Source organism: Notothenia rossii, assembly GCF_949606895.1.
Source record: "Notothenia rossii genome assembly, chromosome: 5".
Lineage (NCBI taxonomy): Eukaryota > Metazoa > Chordata > Actinopteri > Perciformes > Nototheniidae > Notothenia > Notothenia rossii.
This window is the reverse complement of record NC_136903.1, coordinates 19,472,834-19,486,558: the sequence shown is the minus strand read 5'-3', so window position 1 is coordinate 19,486,558 and position 13,725 is coordinate 19,472,834. Positions and strand designations below refer to the sequence as shown.

The 13,725-nt window shown below is 41.1% G+C and overlaps 1 protein-coding gene across 1 annotated transcript in view; it reads left to right on the top strand.

Annotated features, from left to right (window-relative positions):
• The window catches only part of shank3a (SH3 and multiple ankyrin repeat domains 3a), a 223,835-nt gene that overhangs the window by 188,126 nt on the left and 21,984 nt on the right, over nucleotides 1-13,725 (top strand). The window contains 2 exon segments of the mRNA XM_079682360.1: nucleotides 10,300-10,375; nucleotides 12,816-12,898. Coding sequence (XP_079538486.1) covers nucleotides 10,300-10,375; nucleotides 12,816-12,898 — 159 coding nt within the window.

Genomic DNA, 13,725 nt, shown 5'->3' with positions numbered 1-13,725 from the left:
TGTCATGGGCATTAACACCTTAACAGACACATATTGTGGTCTCTATTTTAATGTTGCTTTGCAAATATGATTTAAGCCAAATCCAGCTGACTGTGTTTATATAGCTACATTTAGTGAAGCTTCCTTATTAGAAAGCTGTTCTGTTTTTAGTTTAAAGCAGAACAATATGGACAACAATGTTCACGTTTCCACATACTAAAACATTGAGACATTAATACAAAGGCTTGACTAAATAATTAAAGATGTACACAATATGTAATCAAGGAAGTAATGTTTGCTGGGAGATGAGTGCTCTTGGAACATCAGAACAAAATGACAGACCAGAATATGTTGTCGTTGCTCTTGACATTTTGACAGGAACAACTACATCTTAAACCCTTTCTCTCTTTTTTATCACCACTCTTCCACTCTTCCACTTTCCCTTTATCTTTCCTTCTGTTTGCCCATCTTTGTCAAGTCATCAGCATTTCAAGAACGGGTCGATCTCCAGCCCTTCACACCTTCAATGTTTCACTAACATGATGAAAAAGAATGTTTTTGTGTGTTAAGGGCCAGTCACATCGAAGACATGTGGATAACACCTGCGTATTTCTTATCACACCTTTCCCTCTGCTCGCTGCTGAGAGCACATGATACCACTGTGGTGTCTCTGCTTCTTTTGTACCTTCTTTGTAGGCTTTGGAGGATTAGTCAATGGCAGTTCAAGACAAGCTGTGAACTGAGACAAAATTAAGCTTAAGTTGCACGCTTTAGAAGGTGCAGTATCTTATGCCCGCCAAATTTAACATCATTATATCTTTTAAATACATTTTCTAGTATATTTCTAAAGCTTTGCTTTTTTCAAAGTGAGATTATTTAATTGATATATGCACGTGTTATTCTTCTGTTTAAGTAGAGTTCTTTCCTGGATTTTGAAAACAAGCCAGCCTAAATCCAAATCTGTGTTTGTGGCAGAATGAAAACCTAGAGCTGCTGCATAAAAATAAATTAGAATAACAATTTGAATACAAAGACAAAAACAACAACACATCTGATCTTCATGTGTGTCCTCATCCCTCAACAAGCCCTATCTGCTATCACAGTCACCTTGTCCATCTTGTGCTGTCATTCATTATAGCAGCTATTCTATATTTGATGTCTAATTGTTCAGATGTATTCAGTCTGCAGTTGTTTAATGTTCTCAAAGGTTAAACTAAGCAAGCTTATATAACAACAAAAAAGCATTTAACTTTCAATGACAAACTACTCTCAGTTTAGTCCTCTATTGAATGTATAAATGTGTCCAGATAGCACATCACGTAGATATTGAGTTCACTCAGAAACTCTCTGGTGGTGAGGTGCAGTGAGTATGCAAATGCTGACACTACAGAGCAGTGCACATGCATACAAATGGGTAGGCTTTTTTTACACATGTATGCTTATGCACATACACACTTTAGTTATTGTCTATATTCTGTGTGGAGTCAGCAGTTAGATTAGCATAGCCAACTAATCCATCTTATTAGAAAGAGAGAGGGGAGAAGGGTTAGAGAGGGGGAGAGAGAGAGGTGGGAAGACATGTCTTGGTATGAAAGTTAAGCTGAGTCAGTGTAATAGCCTGGCACTTCCAGAGGAGTCCTGCCATTTACCCCTGCAAAAAGAAGTCCATGTGAAGTGTCCTACAGTGACACATCCCAAGCTGTGTGGGGGCTTGTGTGAGTGTTGTGTTTGTTTGTTCGCAGCAGAGTGATGGCCCCTATCTGTACTTTTCATCAGAAGTCAGTGGAGTGTGTTGAGCCATCTCTCTCTCTGGAGGACAGATCCATATCAAATCATAATAGATGGCGGGACAATTTGAACAATGAATCAAAGCTGAAGCAGGTCTCGCAGTGGAGCAGAGACATATCAGGTTTGACAGGGCCCGTATTGGAGGACAGCAGGTCACTCGCACACTGGCCCACACAAACATAAACGCACGTATACACATGTGCAGGTTTCAGCATATCTCTCTAAAAGTCTGTCACAGTGTCATGGCTGCTCACTCTCCTGACTCACCTGTAGCAATTATCTACACCCCATCAGCGTCGGTTGAATCATTTGTTTACATAAACTCTTTCATCACCATGACTTGACAACACATACAACCACACCAATTCAAACACACACACACACACAGCAGCTTATATCTCTGACTTGACATGACTAATCCCGTGCCTACCTTTACACCAAGGCATCCCTTTTTTTTTCTCCGTGTCTTACTCTCCCTCCCTTCATCTCTCTCTGAGCAATATTCCCCTTTGAAGTTCATTACAATATTCTGCCTTTATAAGCATTGGAAAGAAGGAGAAAGAAGCGTTGCACACAACTCGTATTCCATGAACATCATGCAATTAGGAATGATGATAAAAGATCCTTGATTTGACTTGATGACTTCTTTTTGCTGCTAATATTAAGGTTTTGTACAGGACCTGTTTCTTGTTGTTTGAATTGAACTCAATTATTCAAGATGCACTTTGACAGAGCAGAGGTATTTTTAGCTGTTGGTCTCTGACGCTGACACTTACACGGTAACAACGAGCTCTCTGAAGGCTCTTCAACAAACCAACCAATTCTGAGAGAGGGGAGGAGAAGGAAAGAGACAGCAGAGAAGCACAGTTGCGAAATATATGCCGGAGTTATTTGCTGGAGGCTGAAATAAAATGGGACATATAAGCCAGAGACACACAGTTTGCATTGCTACTCATACAGGGAGTCTTGTTTCACTCTCAAAACGAAGACAAAGGAGAGGCTTTTAACAGGAATAAGGTGCTAAGGAATTTAAAATAGCCGACTGCATAAAATGTGCGTTTCAGGAGTGCTCGTCTCTAAGCGAAGATGAGAGGGAGGCCAGGCCCGGCTCTTTTCAGTGATCCGAGCTGGCATAAGGACCGCTGGCAAGACGGTCAATCTTGTTGTCAATGTCTCAGAGATGAAATATGGACTGTTGCCCAGTCATGGTGTATGATCTGCCTGTGCTGTGTAGCAGGATAGACGGGGTGGTTACGTTCGTGAGGGCAGAGTTTCCAAACTCCACTTTTCCTGACCTGTACTGTGGTAAGTCTCTCCCTCTCCAGAGCTCTGCGTTGCTCTGACATCACCACATGGCTCATATAGAGAGCACACAGGTGGCTCACTTCAAGTCATTCTGATGTAGTGTTAAAATGTTACCGTGCAGGAGAACCTACAAATAGACCCCTTCTGTAAAGGTAAGAAACTTGCAATATGACTCAGCACAATTGAAAATATAGTAAAGATAGAAGAGTAGTGTCTGTCTACATCTTTTCCGTTTCCAATTTTAGAAGACAGGTGTGCTCTACTATAAGTTTAAGTGACGATGACTCCCTGAAGAATTCCCTGAAAAAAACAAAACACTTCATAACTTTGAACAATATTCCTCTTCTGCCTCTTCCTAATCTCAGCCCTTTGCTGCTGAACAAACAAACGCTGTTGTTGTATTCTACATTTGTTTAATTGAAGGTTCGCCTTTTTAATATAGATATATCTTGAATATGAAATGCATTCCTTTACTGAGACAATCTGTTCTTGGTCTTTGCAAATAAGAGAGGGCGGATCTGGCTTTGTTACTAATGGAGCGGCGGCAAAATGCGGTCCAGCTCCACATTTGACAGTTATGAAGAACTCTTCTCTTTTAGTGCTTGTATTATTATATCTCATCTCCTATTCGGTTTTATTAAAAGCCTATCTTGCCATGTCATTTTCATTGTATTAGTCAGTACTTTGATCAAAGCGCCGGTTAAGTCTTTATTTCCAGTTACCGTCTCCCTCACGTTTCCTCCCTTCTTGGCTGCTACAGTGTTAGATAGAAAGCCTTGCTGAATCCATACATGTTGTTGGTTCATGGATATGAAACAGATAATGTTTACCTTTGTTGACCTCTTGGTAATTGGGATTGTGAATATAATGACTGTCCTCCTTAAGTAGCAGGTGAAAGCAGCGTGCCATTCTGAGGTCGAGGTCAGGCTGATGTTGGGGGCTGGAGTTTGATTACGAACCATGACAGCCCAAGCTTTTATCCTTAAAGTTGTGATGCCTAGTATTTCAGTCCTGGTTGATTTAGCTTCCCCCATTGTAAACATATTAGCAAAGAATCATTCTAATACTACAGGTCCCATTATTCTGTGGCCAGTAAGCTCTCCTTGAGCAGCTACTTTAGTCAGGAAAACACAAACAGGTGCATCTGTGTATAGCCCAACCAAAATAACAAACACTACAGTGAGCAGTCAGTCCACAATAATCTGATTATCTGAGTAGATTTCAAAACAACAGCAGGAGTTGGAGGTGTTTTATCTAACAATCCACTATTGCTGCTTCTTCACAATCTACACTTCTCTCCAGTATTCAAATTCATTTCAAGGAAATGATGTTGTCTTGTTTGTGGGTGCATTATTTCTGAGCCATAATGCTTTGAAAGACACTAATCAGGACTATTTGTCAGGAAACATCATTATACACACTATGAACTCTTAGAGATATTTTCACTCAGTTGCCAACAATCCCATCTAGTCTTCTAATGAATCTGTCCTTCCTGTCTTTCCACTCATTTGTTCTCTGTTTTTCTTCTCTGTCGTTTCTTCTTGTTCTGACACTCTCCACTTCACAGTTAATTAAGCAAACCCCACTTTCTGCTCATCATGTCCATGTATGCAGACACTAGCTGGATGAAAAGATCTAATGGTGCATCATTTAAAAAGTATGTGTCTCATACGGTTTATTTGGTCACCTTTGATGCTGAAGATGATCCTGCAGCTCTAAACCATATGCAGAATTCCCTACATGTACAAAGCAGATCAAGATTACATTGATACAGATCCTGCTTTAAGTCTTCCTTTTGTAGTGACTTCTATTTTCCTTCAGTGTCCTCTCCATCACACTGTCTTCTTATGAGCATGACTCATTTCAACCAGCAGTGAAAAAAAGTATTCACCTTTCTTTTTTAAAAGTCTTATTCAAGTGTCGTTCGGTAGGTAGAGGATCAGGAAATCCAGAATAGACATGAAGATGAAACGGGAAAAGAAAATGAAGACGTTGCTTTGTTCTCTGTGCTGTGTGGAAGTGGGTTAGCCTTGTAGCCCCCTGCATGGGCCAGCAGCCTCCTGTTGGGTCTGTGGGACGACAGCTAACTGTGTGACAGCATAAAGGGAAAGAAAGAGACTAGGATTCTGTCTTTATTGTTATTTTGAAAAAAGCTCCCGCTCCTCCACGCTGTGTTGCTCTTGGGATAATGTTACTCCAGAGAGTCCAGCATTATTCCCATCAGTTAAATCAGTGTTTTGTAGTTAATGTGTAAGGAGCCCTCAGAGTTTACTACAAATTAACATAAATGAGGAGGCAGAGAGAGAAGGAGGAAAGGAAATGAGGGACTAGTGGGGGTGTGGAAGAAAATAAAAAGTCAATGAGGCTCACTGAATAAGCGTTTGTGTGTGTGTGTGTGTGTGTGTGTGTGTGTGTGTGTGTGTGTGTGTGTGTGTGTGTGTGTGTGTGTGTGTGTGTGTGTGTGTGTGTGTGTGTGTGTGTGTGTGTGTGTGTGTGTGTGTGTGTGTGTGTGTGTGTGTGTGTGTGTGTGTGTGTGTGTGTGTGTGTGTGTGTGTGTGTGTGTGTGTGTGTGTGTTTGTCTGAAGCTCTTATCAGCGGTAAAACAGCATAGGTTAATTTTCATTCAGCAGGGCTCAGAGACGGTGCGTGTGCATGTGTTGGTTTGTGTCTCTGTGCATGTGTGTGTATGGGATGTAGCTCTTCGTCCTTCAGACAAGGACAGTGAAGGTGTAACAATTTGTACAGAATAGAGAATCAGGGACCTTCACAGCCCAACAATCAGAGATGCAGCAGGTTAAAGACAGTGACAGGAAGAGTGTGTTGAATATGCTTTTGTCTCCACTACACAGTGGGTTCACAGCTGTCACCCATGAGAGCAGACTAACAACTTGTTCTCCCATTTTTATGGATGAGTTATCACTCCTAACACATCGAAAGCCTTCAATCCGTCCCAGATTATATCTTTAGATCAGGTTTATGCAAAATGTTTATCTCTGTAAGTGAGTTTAAAATCAATGTTGTTTGTACATTTGAGGGAAATGGAAAGGAGAAACAACCTTTCCTATGTTGAGCTATGATTTTAGCAATGTTTTAATAAAAAGAAGAGTATGTGCAGAAGATAAAACTCAGCTTGATTACTTAGCATGTGGAGCTGAGAAGAAAAATATGGCCTTGTGTTGCTTTTGGTGGCAATGTAACCAACTGTTAGCAAAAGAGAATTACATGATGTACTTTTATATTTACTATCAAAATGATTTAATAAGTCTTACTAAAATGAACTACTCCAGCTAAATCTGTTCATCCAACGTAGTTATTACACAATGTTTTATCAATACACCTCCACATTTTTGTGGGACAAACATAAGGGGCCGTTTCGGTTAGGGTTAGGTTGACGTCAATGCATTCAAAGCCTGGAAGCATAATTGGTACAGTTATGAAGGGCAACTTTCAGTAAAACCATAGAGCAGCTGAACCTCTCTCAGCTTTTGGGTTTGTTGCACAGGAAATTGTGTTTTCTGACCAGTGACAGATTCACAATATAACAAAAAGTGTTTCTGAAGTGAATTACCTGCCCTACCTTTAATTGTTTGGATAAAGTCACACATATACTGTCGCTCCTACAGTATCAGATACCCTACACATTATTATTATCATCAGGTATGTAACCTTTTTAACTCGCTCTACAAGTCTCTAGCGCTGATGTTTCTAACTCACAAAGAAGCTGACCTGAGTTTAAGGCCTTTTTAATACTCGTTACATACACTGTAAGTTAGGTTTTAAATGATTTATTGATTATCTCTGTCTTTGTATCTGTTGTAAATATAGTATCTATCTATATCTGTCCATCAGCTACTTTTACTTTGACCAAGTTTGACTTTGTGCTACATTTCGTGTGCTACATTGTTTTTCTAAAGATGCCATTACCACCAGCTGTGTATCTGTCACCAGATGCAGCATCCACAGTCTAAAGATGGCCCTTACTCTCCAGGTATCTGTTAATAAACCATACGTAGGGTTCTTTCTAATAATTGCTAACAGGCAATGGCCTCCCTCATTTACTTTCTTGCCTTCTACCTCTGTGTGTTCGCTGTGTGATTTGCTTTTTGTCTATATTTTTTGGCTAATTCATTTGTGTTTTTTGTATAGATCTTTCAATATTGCATTAAGGGTTTGAATGGAGAACATTAACTGAATGTTTCATCTGGACATCAACAGCGACAGTGTGTCTAAAGCCAATCAAATGCCCCTTTTCTCATGGTACTTGAAATAGATGGTAATCATTTAATGTGCTTGATTTTGACATGACTCTATTACAATGACTCTACTGAGTACATAATTGTCTTTGTTCTCTGGAATCTCAGCGCACTTAACTCTCTGACAGCCCAGATGTTTAGCTCTGGTACAGAGTCGAAGATTCTTCTCCTTATTGTGTTCCAATCTGGAGCTAAACCACGGCCTCCAGAAAGCAAAGAAATTAATAATAATAAAACTCAAAACTTCCTTGTATACATGAAGTTAAACAACATCCTTTTCTTACAGTGGATAACGTGTGTGTGTGTGTGTGTGTGTGTGTGTGTGTGTGTGTGTGTGTGTGTGTGTGTGTGTGTGTGTGTGTGTGTGTGTGTGTGTGTGTGTGTGTGTGTGTGTGTGTGTGTGTGTGTGTGTGTGTGTGTGTGTGTGTGTGTGTGTGTGTGTGTGTGTGTGTGTGTGTGTGTGTGTGTGTGTGTGTGATGGAAGTGGAGGTTATCTGTGCTATCAGGGCCCTGCCTTTAGATGCTCCTGGGCTGTACAGAATAGATGACAACTGTGATGAATGAGTTGCATTTCACACTCTTAGACTGCATCTGGTGTCACTAGGTGTGCACGCACGCACACACACTGTACACACAGAAACGCATATACTGCTCAGAAAGTACTGTCAGTCTGCAAATTCACGCTCACTAACTCCACAAATTATCCAGCATTTAGCTGATTTCCTTTTTCTTTTGTCCTCTTTGAAGTAAAGGGCTTTTCTGATGATGTGTGAGGCTGACTGAGTAGGAATGTGTTTGTGTTAAAAAGGTCTGTAAAAGATGGACTATAAATGTGCAGGAGAAGACAATTGCTGACTCATTCATAACTTTCTGCCCAAATATCAACTTTTTCATCTCAAGCACTGTTAACAAAATGCCACGTCTTTCCTCCCAAGACAAGATGTTGGGTAACCTTCTGGACCAGATGAAATACCAATAGACTCACCTTCCCTCCTCTGATATCCAATACAGAAAATCATAATTTTTCTTATTTTATGTAACTTTTCTACTCTAAGTTTCCTGTCTCAGTACAGTGGTTTTCATCATCCAGGTTGTAAGATGTCTGAGCAAGTTAAAAACTATTCACTGGTCCTTATTTTGCTGCAGAGAAAACTATAGAAACACGGTCTCATTAAGAGGAAAGCATAGTGACACCACTTAACTGCTGCTTACATTGTTGCTTTAACAGCATTGCCTCGGCAGTTTTCCAATATGGAAAAAGTGGGTGCCAAAAGGAAGATATCCTCTGTGCATTTGTTCTTAACTACATCCTTATCCACAGGGATATACGCTAAGGAAACCCTCAGAAAGACAATTCAGATCAACAGCTCAAGGTTATAGAGGATTTTGCTATTTATTCGTATACATGCATTTGAAATAACTTTTGTTTACCTCAGAGAACAGACATTAACGTCTTGGATTCATTATGACATGTCACCTTTCTGCAGATGCTTTATCCAGTATTTATTGAGGTTTATTGACTCATTTCTTGCCGTTAAATTATAAATAATCCCGTGTTTTCTTTTCTTCTGATGGAGTGAACGCAAAACTGGATGGTAGATATTTAGTTGCGAAAAAACAACTTGTTGGAGGCTGCCCTGAAAATCGTTTAAACATGTCTGCCTGTTTTTGGTCTATAATTTAAGAACAACATAAATACACCACCTCACAACATAAAGGAAATGGAATGTGTTGTCCAATAGGAGACAGAGCTTGGTTTTTGTCATGTAGGGAGTATTCATTAAAACAGTGCCTTTACTGTGTGTGTGGAGCATGTGTAATTATGGAAGAAGAAATCTACATATTTGCAATCATGCTGAAACAAATGAATGTGTAAACATCAGAGAGACAGATTTGCACATAAGTGCTTTTTGAGGGTGAGAAACTAATCACAAGTGAAATAGATTTCAGTAGAACGGCAGGTGAAGAAAATGAAAAGGCAGGTGAGAGGAAGAGCCGAGGGTGATGGTCCAGAATTTGTAGAGGATTGCTACATCCTGTCTTTTTCCTTTTTTCGGTCCTTCTGGTTTGTCACCAAGCATCAGTGGATGCAGTTATCAGAGCTTCAGGTTGGCTCAGCTGACAGCCTGTCACTCACACACACATTCAGATGGAAAGGCTGAAGTGGATCTGAGGATACCAGCCTCTTCAAGTCAGCTCAGTAACTTTGATCTCTTTCCCTTATTGCTCTTTACATGTCGAAATCTTTCTCATACACACGTATACTGGATATCTGAACAGCTTGAAGTTGTGCCTTTATTTGATAGCACATGGTAAGTGACAGGAGACAGGAGCAGTGGGAGGACATGTGACCAAGATTACTAGCCAGCCTCATGGCTTCATGCCTTTTGTCTCACATTTCCACGAGGACACCCCTCGCTCTCACAGCTTTGCCCAGATTTTCTGTGTGGCGTGAAAGGTTGTCGGGTTGTGTAGTCAGCAGATTGCTGTTTAGTGGAGTTGCAGTGTGTATTATTGGAATGGGGAGAGGACATCGATCTCTATCAGCCCTCCCATAGGATAAATCTACCCACATGCTGACAAGAAACAGACACACACACTCACACAAACACACACACTTACTCACAATATTAATTGAGCTTAACATTGTTCCCATTCTAGAGCATCTTCCAGCTTCAGAAGAAACGCGTTAAATTAAGAATTATGGAATTATTTTACGGTGCAACAAAAAATTACCATGAAACAATTTGACTGTGGTAGGTTATGATAAATGAAGCATGGTCATGATAATTCATTCTCTGTGGAAGCTTAACCCCTTTCTTGGCTAACAGAATTACATTTTACAGTTACAATGTATCCTTACATACAAAGAGCTTCTTATAATCCCTTGTGTCCTTCCTTAATGATATTCAAGAAGTGCATGCAATCTGTGACAAAATGCTACAAATTCAAATGCATTTCCTGTGTTTTGCAGAGACTCGGGAGGACCGCACTAAGAGACTGTTCAGACACTACACTGTGGGATCCTACGACAACTTCACCTCATACAGGTACAGCCTCTTTCATTCAGCTAGCACGCTAATGCAAAGTGCAGGCCATGATATTAGTGTATATTGTACTGCGAAAACTACATTAGTCATATCTCATACTGCCTCATTACCTGTACATCGGTGATGCAGTGCATGTGGGAAGGTGTTAGAGCGTTATGGAGGTGCTGCCATCTAAAGGTAAAAGGCTGCTGGTGCACTCACTTCGAAGTGATAAGAAATTAGTTGTGTCTGTATGTGTACACAGTATATTCTACATGCATGGATGCATGCATGTTTCTGTGCCTGATATTGTAAGTCTTTATTTTCTTTAAGCTATCCCCCTGACCTTTATTGTGTAGAGTGCTTTCTCTCTTGTAAATAAGACAAATGATCTGAGAGTGGATTAGCTGGCTGTGTGCGGTTTTGATGCAAATTCTGACTTGAATGCCACATTGTGTCAGTTTGAGACACGCGCTAGTCTGAGTGAGCATTGTTTCCACCCACTTTCTCAGCCTTTTTATTAAATGTCAAGTTCTTGCATTCTAGGTTTTAGTTGGATTAAATGCCATCTCTGTTAGCAGAGCTGCAGGTTTGTTGAATGAGCATTACCACAGTCATACTATCCTGTGTTCTACATACAGTATATGGGACATTGTATATACAGACACTATTTATATTAGTTTTTTGTACAGTACATTTGTTAGATGAGTACTGGAGGAAAATAAAATCATGTACAGGTTGTGATGCTTTCCAAAGGTGTGACAGTAAAGACAAGCACTGCACAAAATCACAGCTAAGAGAGACTTTAAGGAGCAGTTGCAACATATGAATATCTGAATAAATACCGGTTGCAGCGAAAAGGTAGGACAGAAAGTTATTTTGTTACGTGGTACAATTTCCTTGATGGTCTTGAGGAATATTAGTATCTCTAATGTCAAAGGACAGGTTTATTTTGAGGAGACGTATACCGTCTAAAATGGTGTTTTCCATGAGAGTTTTTATTGAGTTATGTGGGCGGAAAAGAATCTGAAGGAGGGTGTATTGCATTAATGCAGCATTTTGGGGCATAGGGCAGAGATGTAAGCGTAGTGGATAAAAGGTGTTGGACTGAAACAAAGCATCTTAGTGATGCTTAACCAACACAGTTTTCTTTGCATAATATTTGGTGCAAAAGTGGATAGATAGCTTTTTATGAAAGAAAACCTTTGACCTCCCTCCTGCAGAAAGGTTTGTTTCGGGTCTCCTGGCTCCAGCAGCAGGAGCTCTGTGTTCCTTTGGTAAGTCTGAGAGAGTGGAATGTAACTAAGCTAATGGAGACTGCCGCCTCCTACTGAGTTGCAACCTTAACAAAAGCCCAGTACATCTGCCTCAGCTGTGAGGCAGGATGACTGATTTATAATGCTAAAATGTAACAAATATTACAAATTGTCGGGCTTTTGTTAAGTCTGTAACCTGGCAGCAGACCCCTCAGTGTGGTGTGGTGTTAAATGATACAAGCAGTGGTGCACATTTTCTGTTGTTTTAGTACATTTAATCTAAGGACACAACATTTCAGCACACTTTTATTTTTATTTTACACTTAAGTGTCATTTTACTGTTCTGAATTAGACATGTTCACATTTCTTCATCTGCATCTTTCACCATCAAACAATTTAGATTAAAACCAGTACACCTTGCCTGAGCGTTTCCTTTCAGTTGTTTCGATTAGGCCGACGAACATTCTGAATATTTCTCTCACTCACATCTAGCCATCATGCTGATATTTGCTTGACTTCCTCACTAAATCTTCTTTGGTTTTAGTTTACAGGTTTTCGACACATGCATTTCTAGAGCAGCCCAGGTTAACACCATCTAGCGGCCTCCAGCCTTCAACTCTGAGGAAAAAATCATGCAGTGATGAAGTGCTCACTTACTTTGGCCTCCTATTCCCTCTGTCATTAGTCAGAGGATAATATTGCATCACAGCCATCTCCTTCACTTTCTTTAGCAGAAGCCCTCCACACCCCCCTCAGCTGCAGTCTCATCTGAGGGATCAGCCAGAAGATTGATTCAGTCTTAGGTTTTATCCCAAAGATACTTCAATCATGAGTACTCTCTCTCTCTCTCTCTCTCTCTCTCTCTCTCTCTCTCTCTCTCTCTCTCTCTCTCTCTCTCTCACTTTCTATCTCACTCTCTCTGTCTCTCTATCTCTGTGTGGAATCCTGAGCTGTGGATGCTCACTTTGCTTTTAACCTGATTGGTATATCCTGAATCCAAAGTAGAAAGACATGTATGGGAAAGGAAGTACAGGTATGTGTTTATGTGTGAGTGTGTGCGCCTCCGTCTCTTCCCATTGGTCGACCCCCCCGACGACCCTCCGTCCTCTCCTCTCTCCCCTCTCTCCCCTCTCTTCCCTGTCCTCTTTGAGTGTGAGGATGGTGTTGGATTCATACCTGCTCTCCTTCTGCTCTCTCCTGTACAGTGACTATATCATAGAAGAGAAAAATGCTGTTTTGCAGAAGAAAGAAAACGAGGGGTTTGGCTTCGTTCTGCGGGGAGCCAAAGGTGAGATACACACATACACGCAGACACACACACACACACACTCTTAAACTCACTCACACACACCTTTGCAAAGATATGCACATTGACTACCGAGCAGTTTTTAATGTGTGAGAGTTTAGAAGTGAGAAATAGTTTGTTGATCTGAGTCACTGAGTATGGCTCAGTCTGTAGTGTTACAGTGTGAGTCAACAACACGACCAGCTTCGGTCAACACTCGGCGTGTATACTCAGATGCACCCTGCGAGTGTGTTTGTGTGTGTGTGTGTGTGTGTGTGTGTGTGTGTGTGTGTGTGTGTGTGTGTGTGTGTGTGTGTGTGTGTGTGTGTGTGTGTGTGTGTGTGTGTGTGTGTGTGTGTGTGTGTGTGTGTGTGTGTGTGTGTGTGTGTGTGTGTGTGTGTGTGTGTGTGTGTGTGTGTGTGTGTGTGTGTGTGCGCGTGTGTGAGCGTGTGTGAGCGTGTAGCCCCTTTAGTGGCGTCATCCTTGGCTGAGCTGTCGGCTAGCTGTCCCATCTGTTCCCCGCACATGGCGTTCAGCTTTAGTAGAGACACCCTCCTCCCCTGTTCCTCTCATCTTCACTCTGTCTGTCCTTGTTTTTGTTCCTCTCTGCTCTCCTTCATATCCTTCCCAGCCATTACCCTATCAAAAATGATTCCACGCAAACCCTTTTATACCTTCCGCATTTAAAAACCCAGATCACCTCTCTACTCATCTCCATCACCACAAATTCATTTTACTCATGCCCGTGCCAGCTCCCTGCTCACGCTGGTTACCATAGCAACCCCTCTCAGGCACCTTGCCTGGAGTCTGAGTGTGCTTTACTGCTCCAT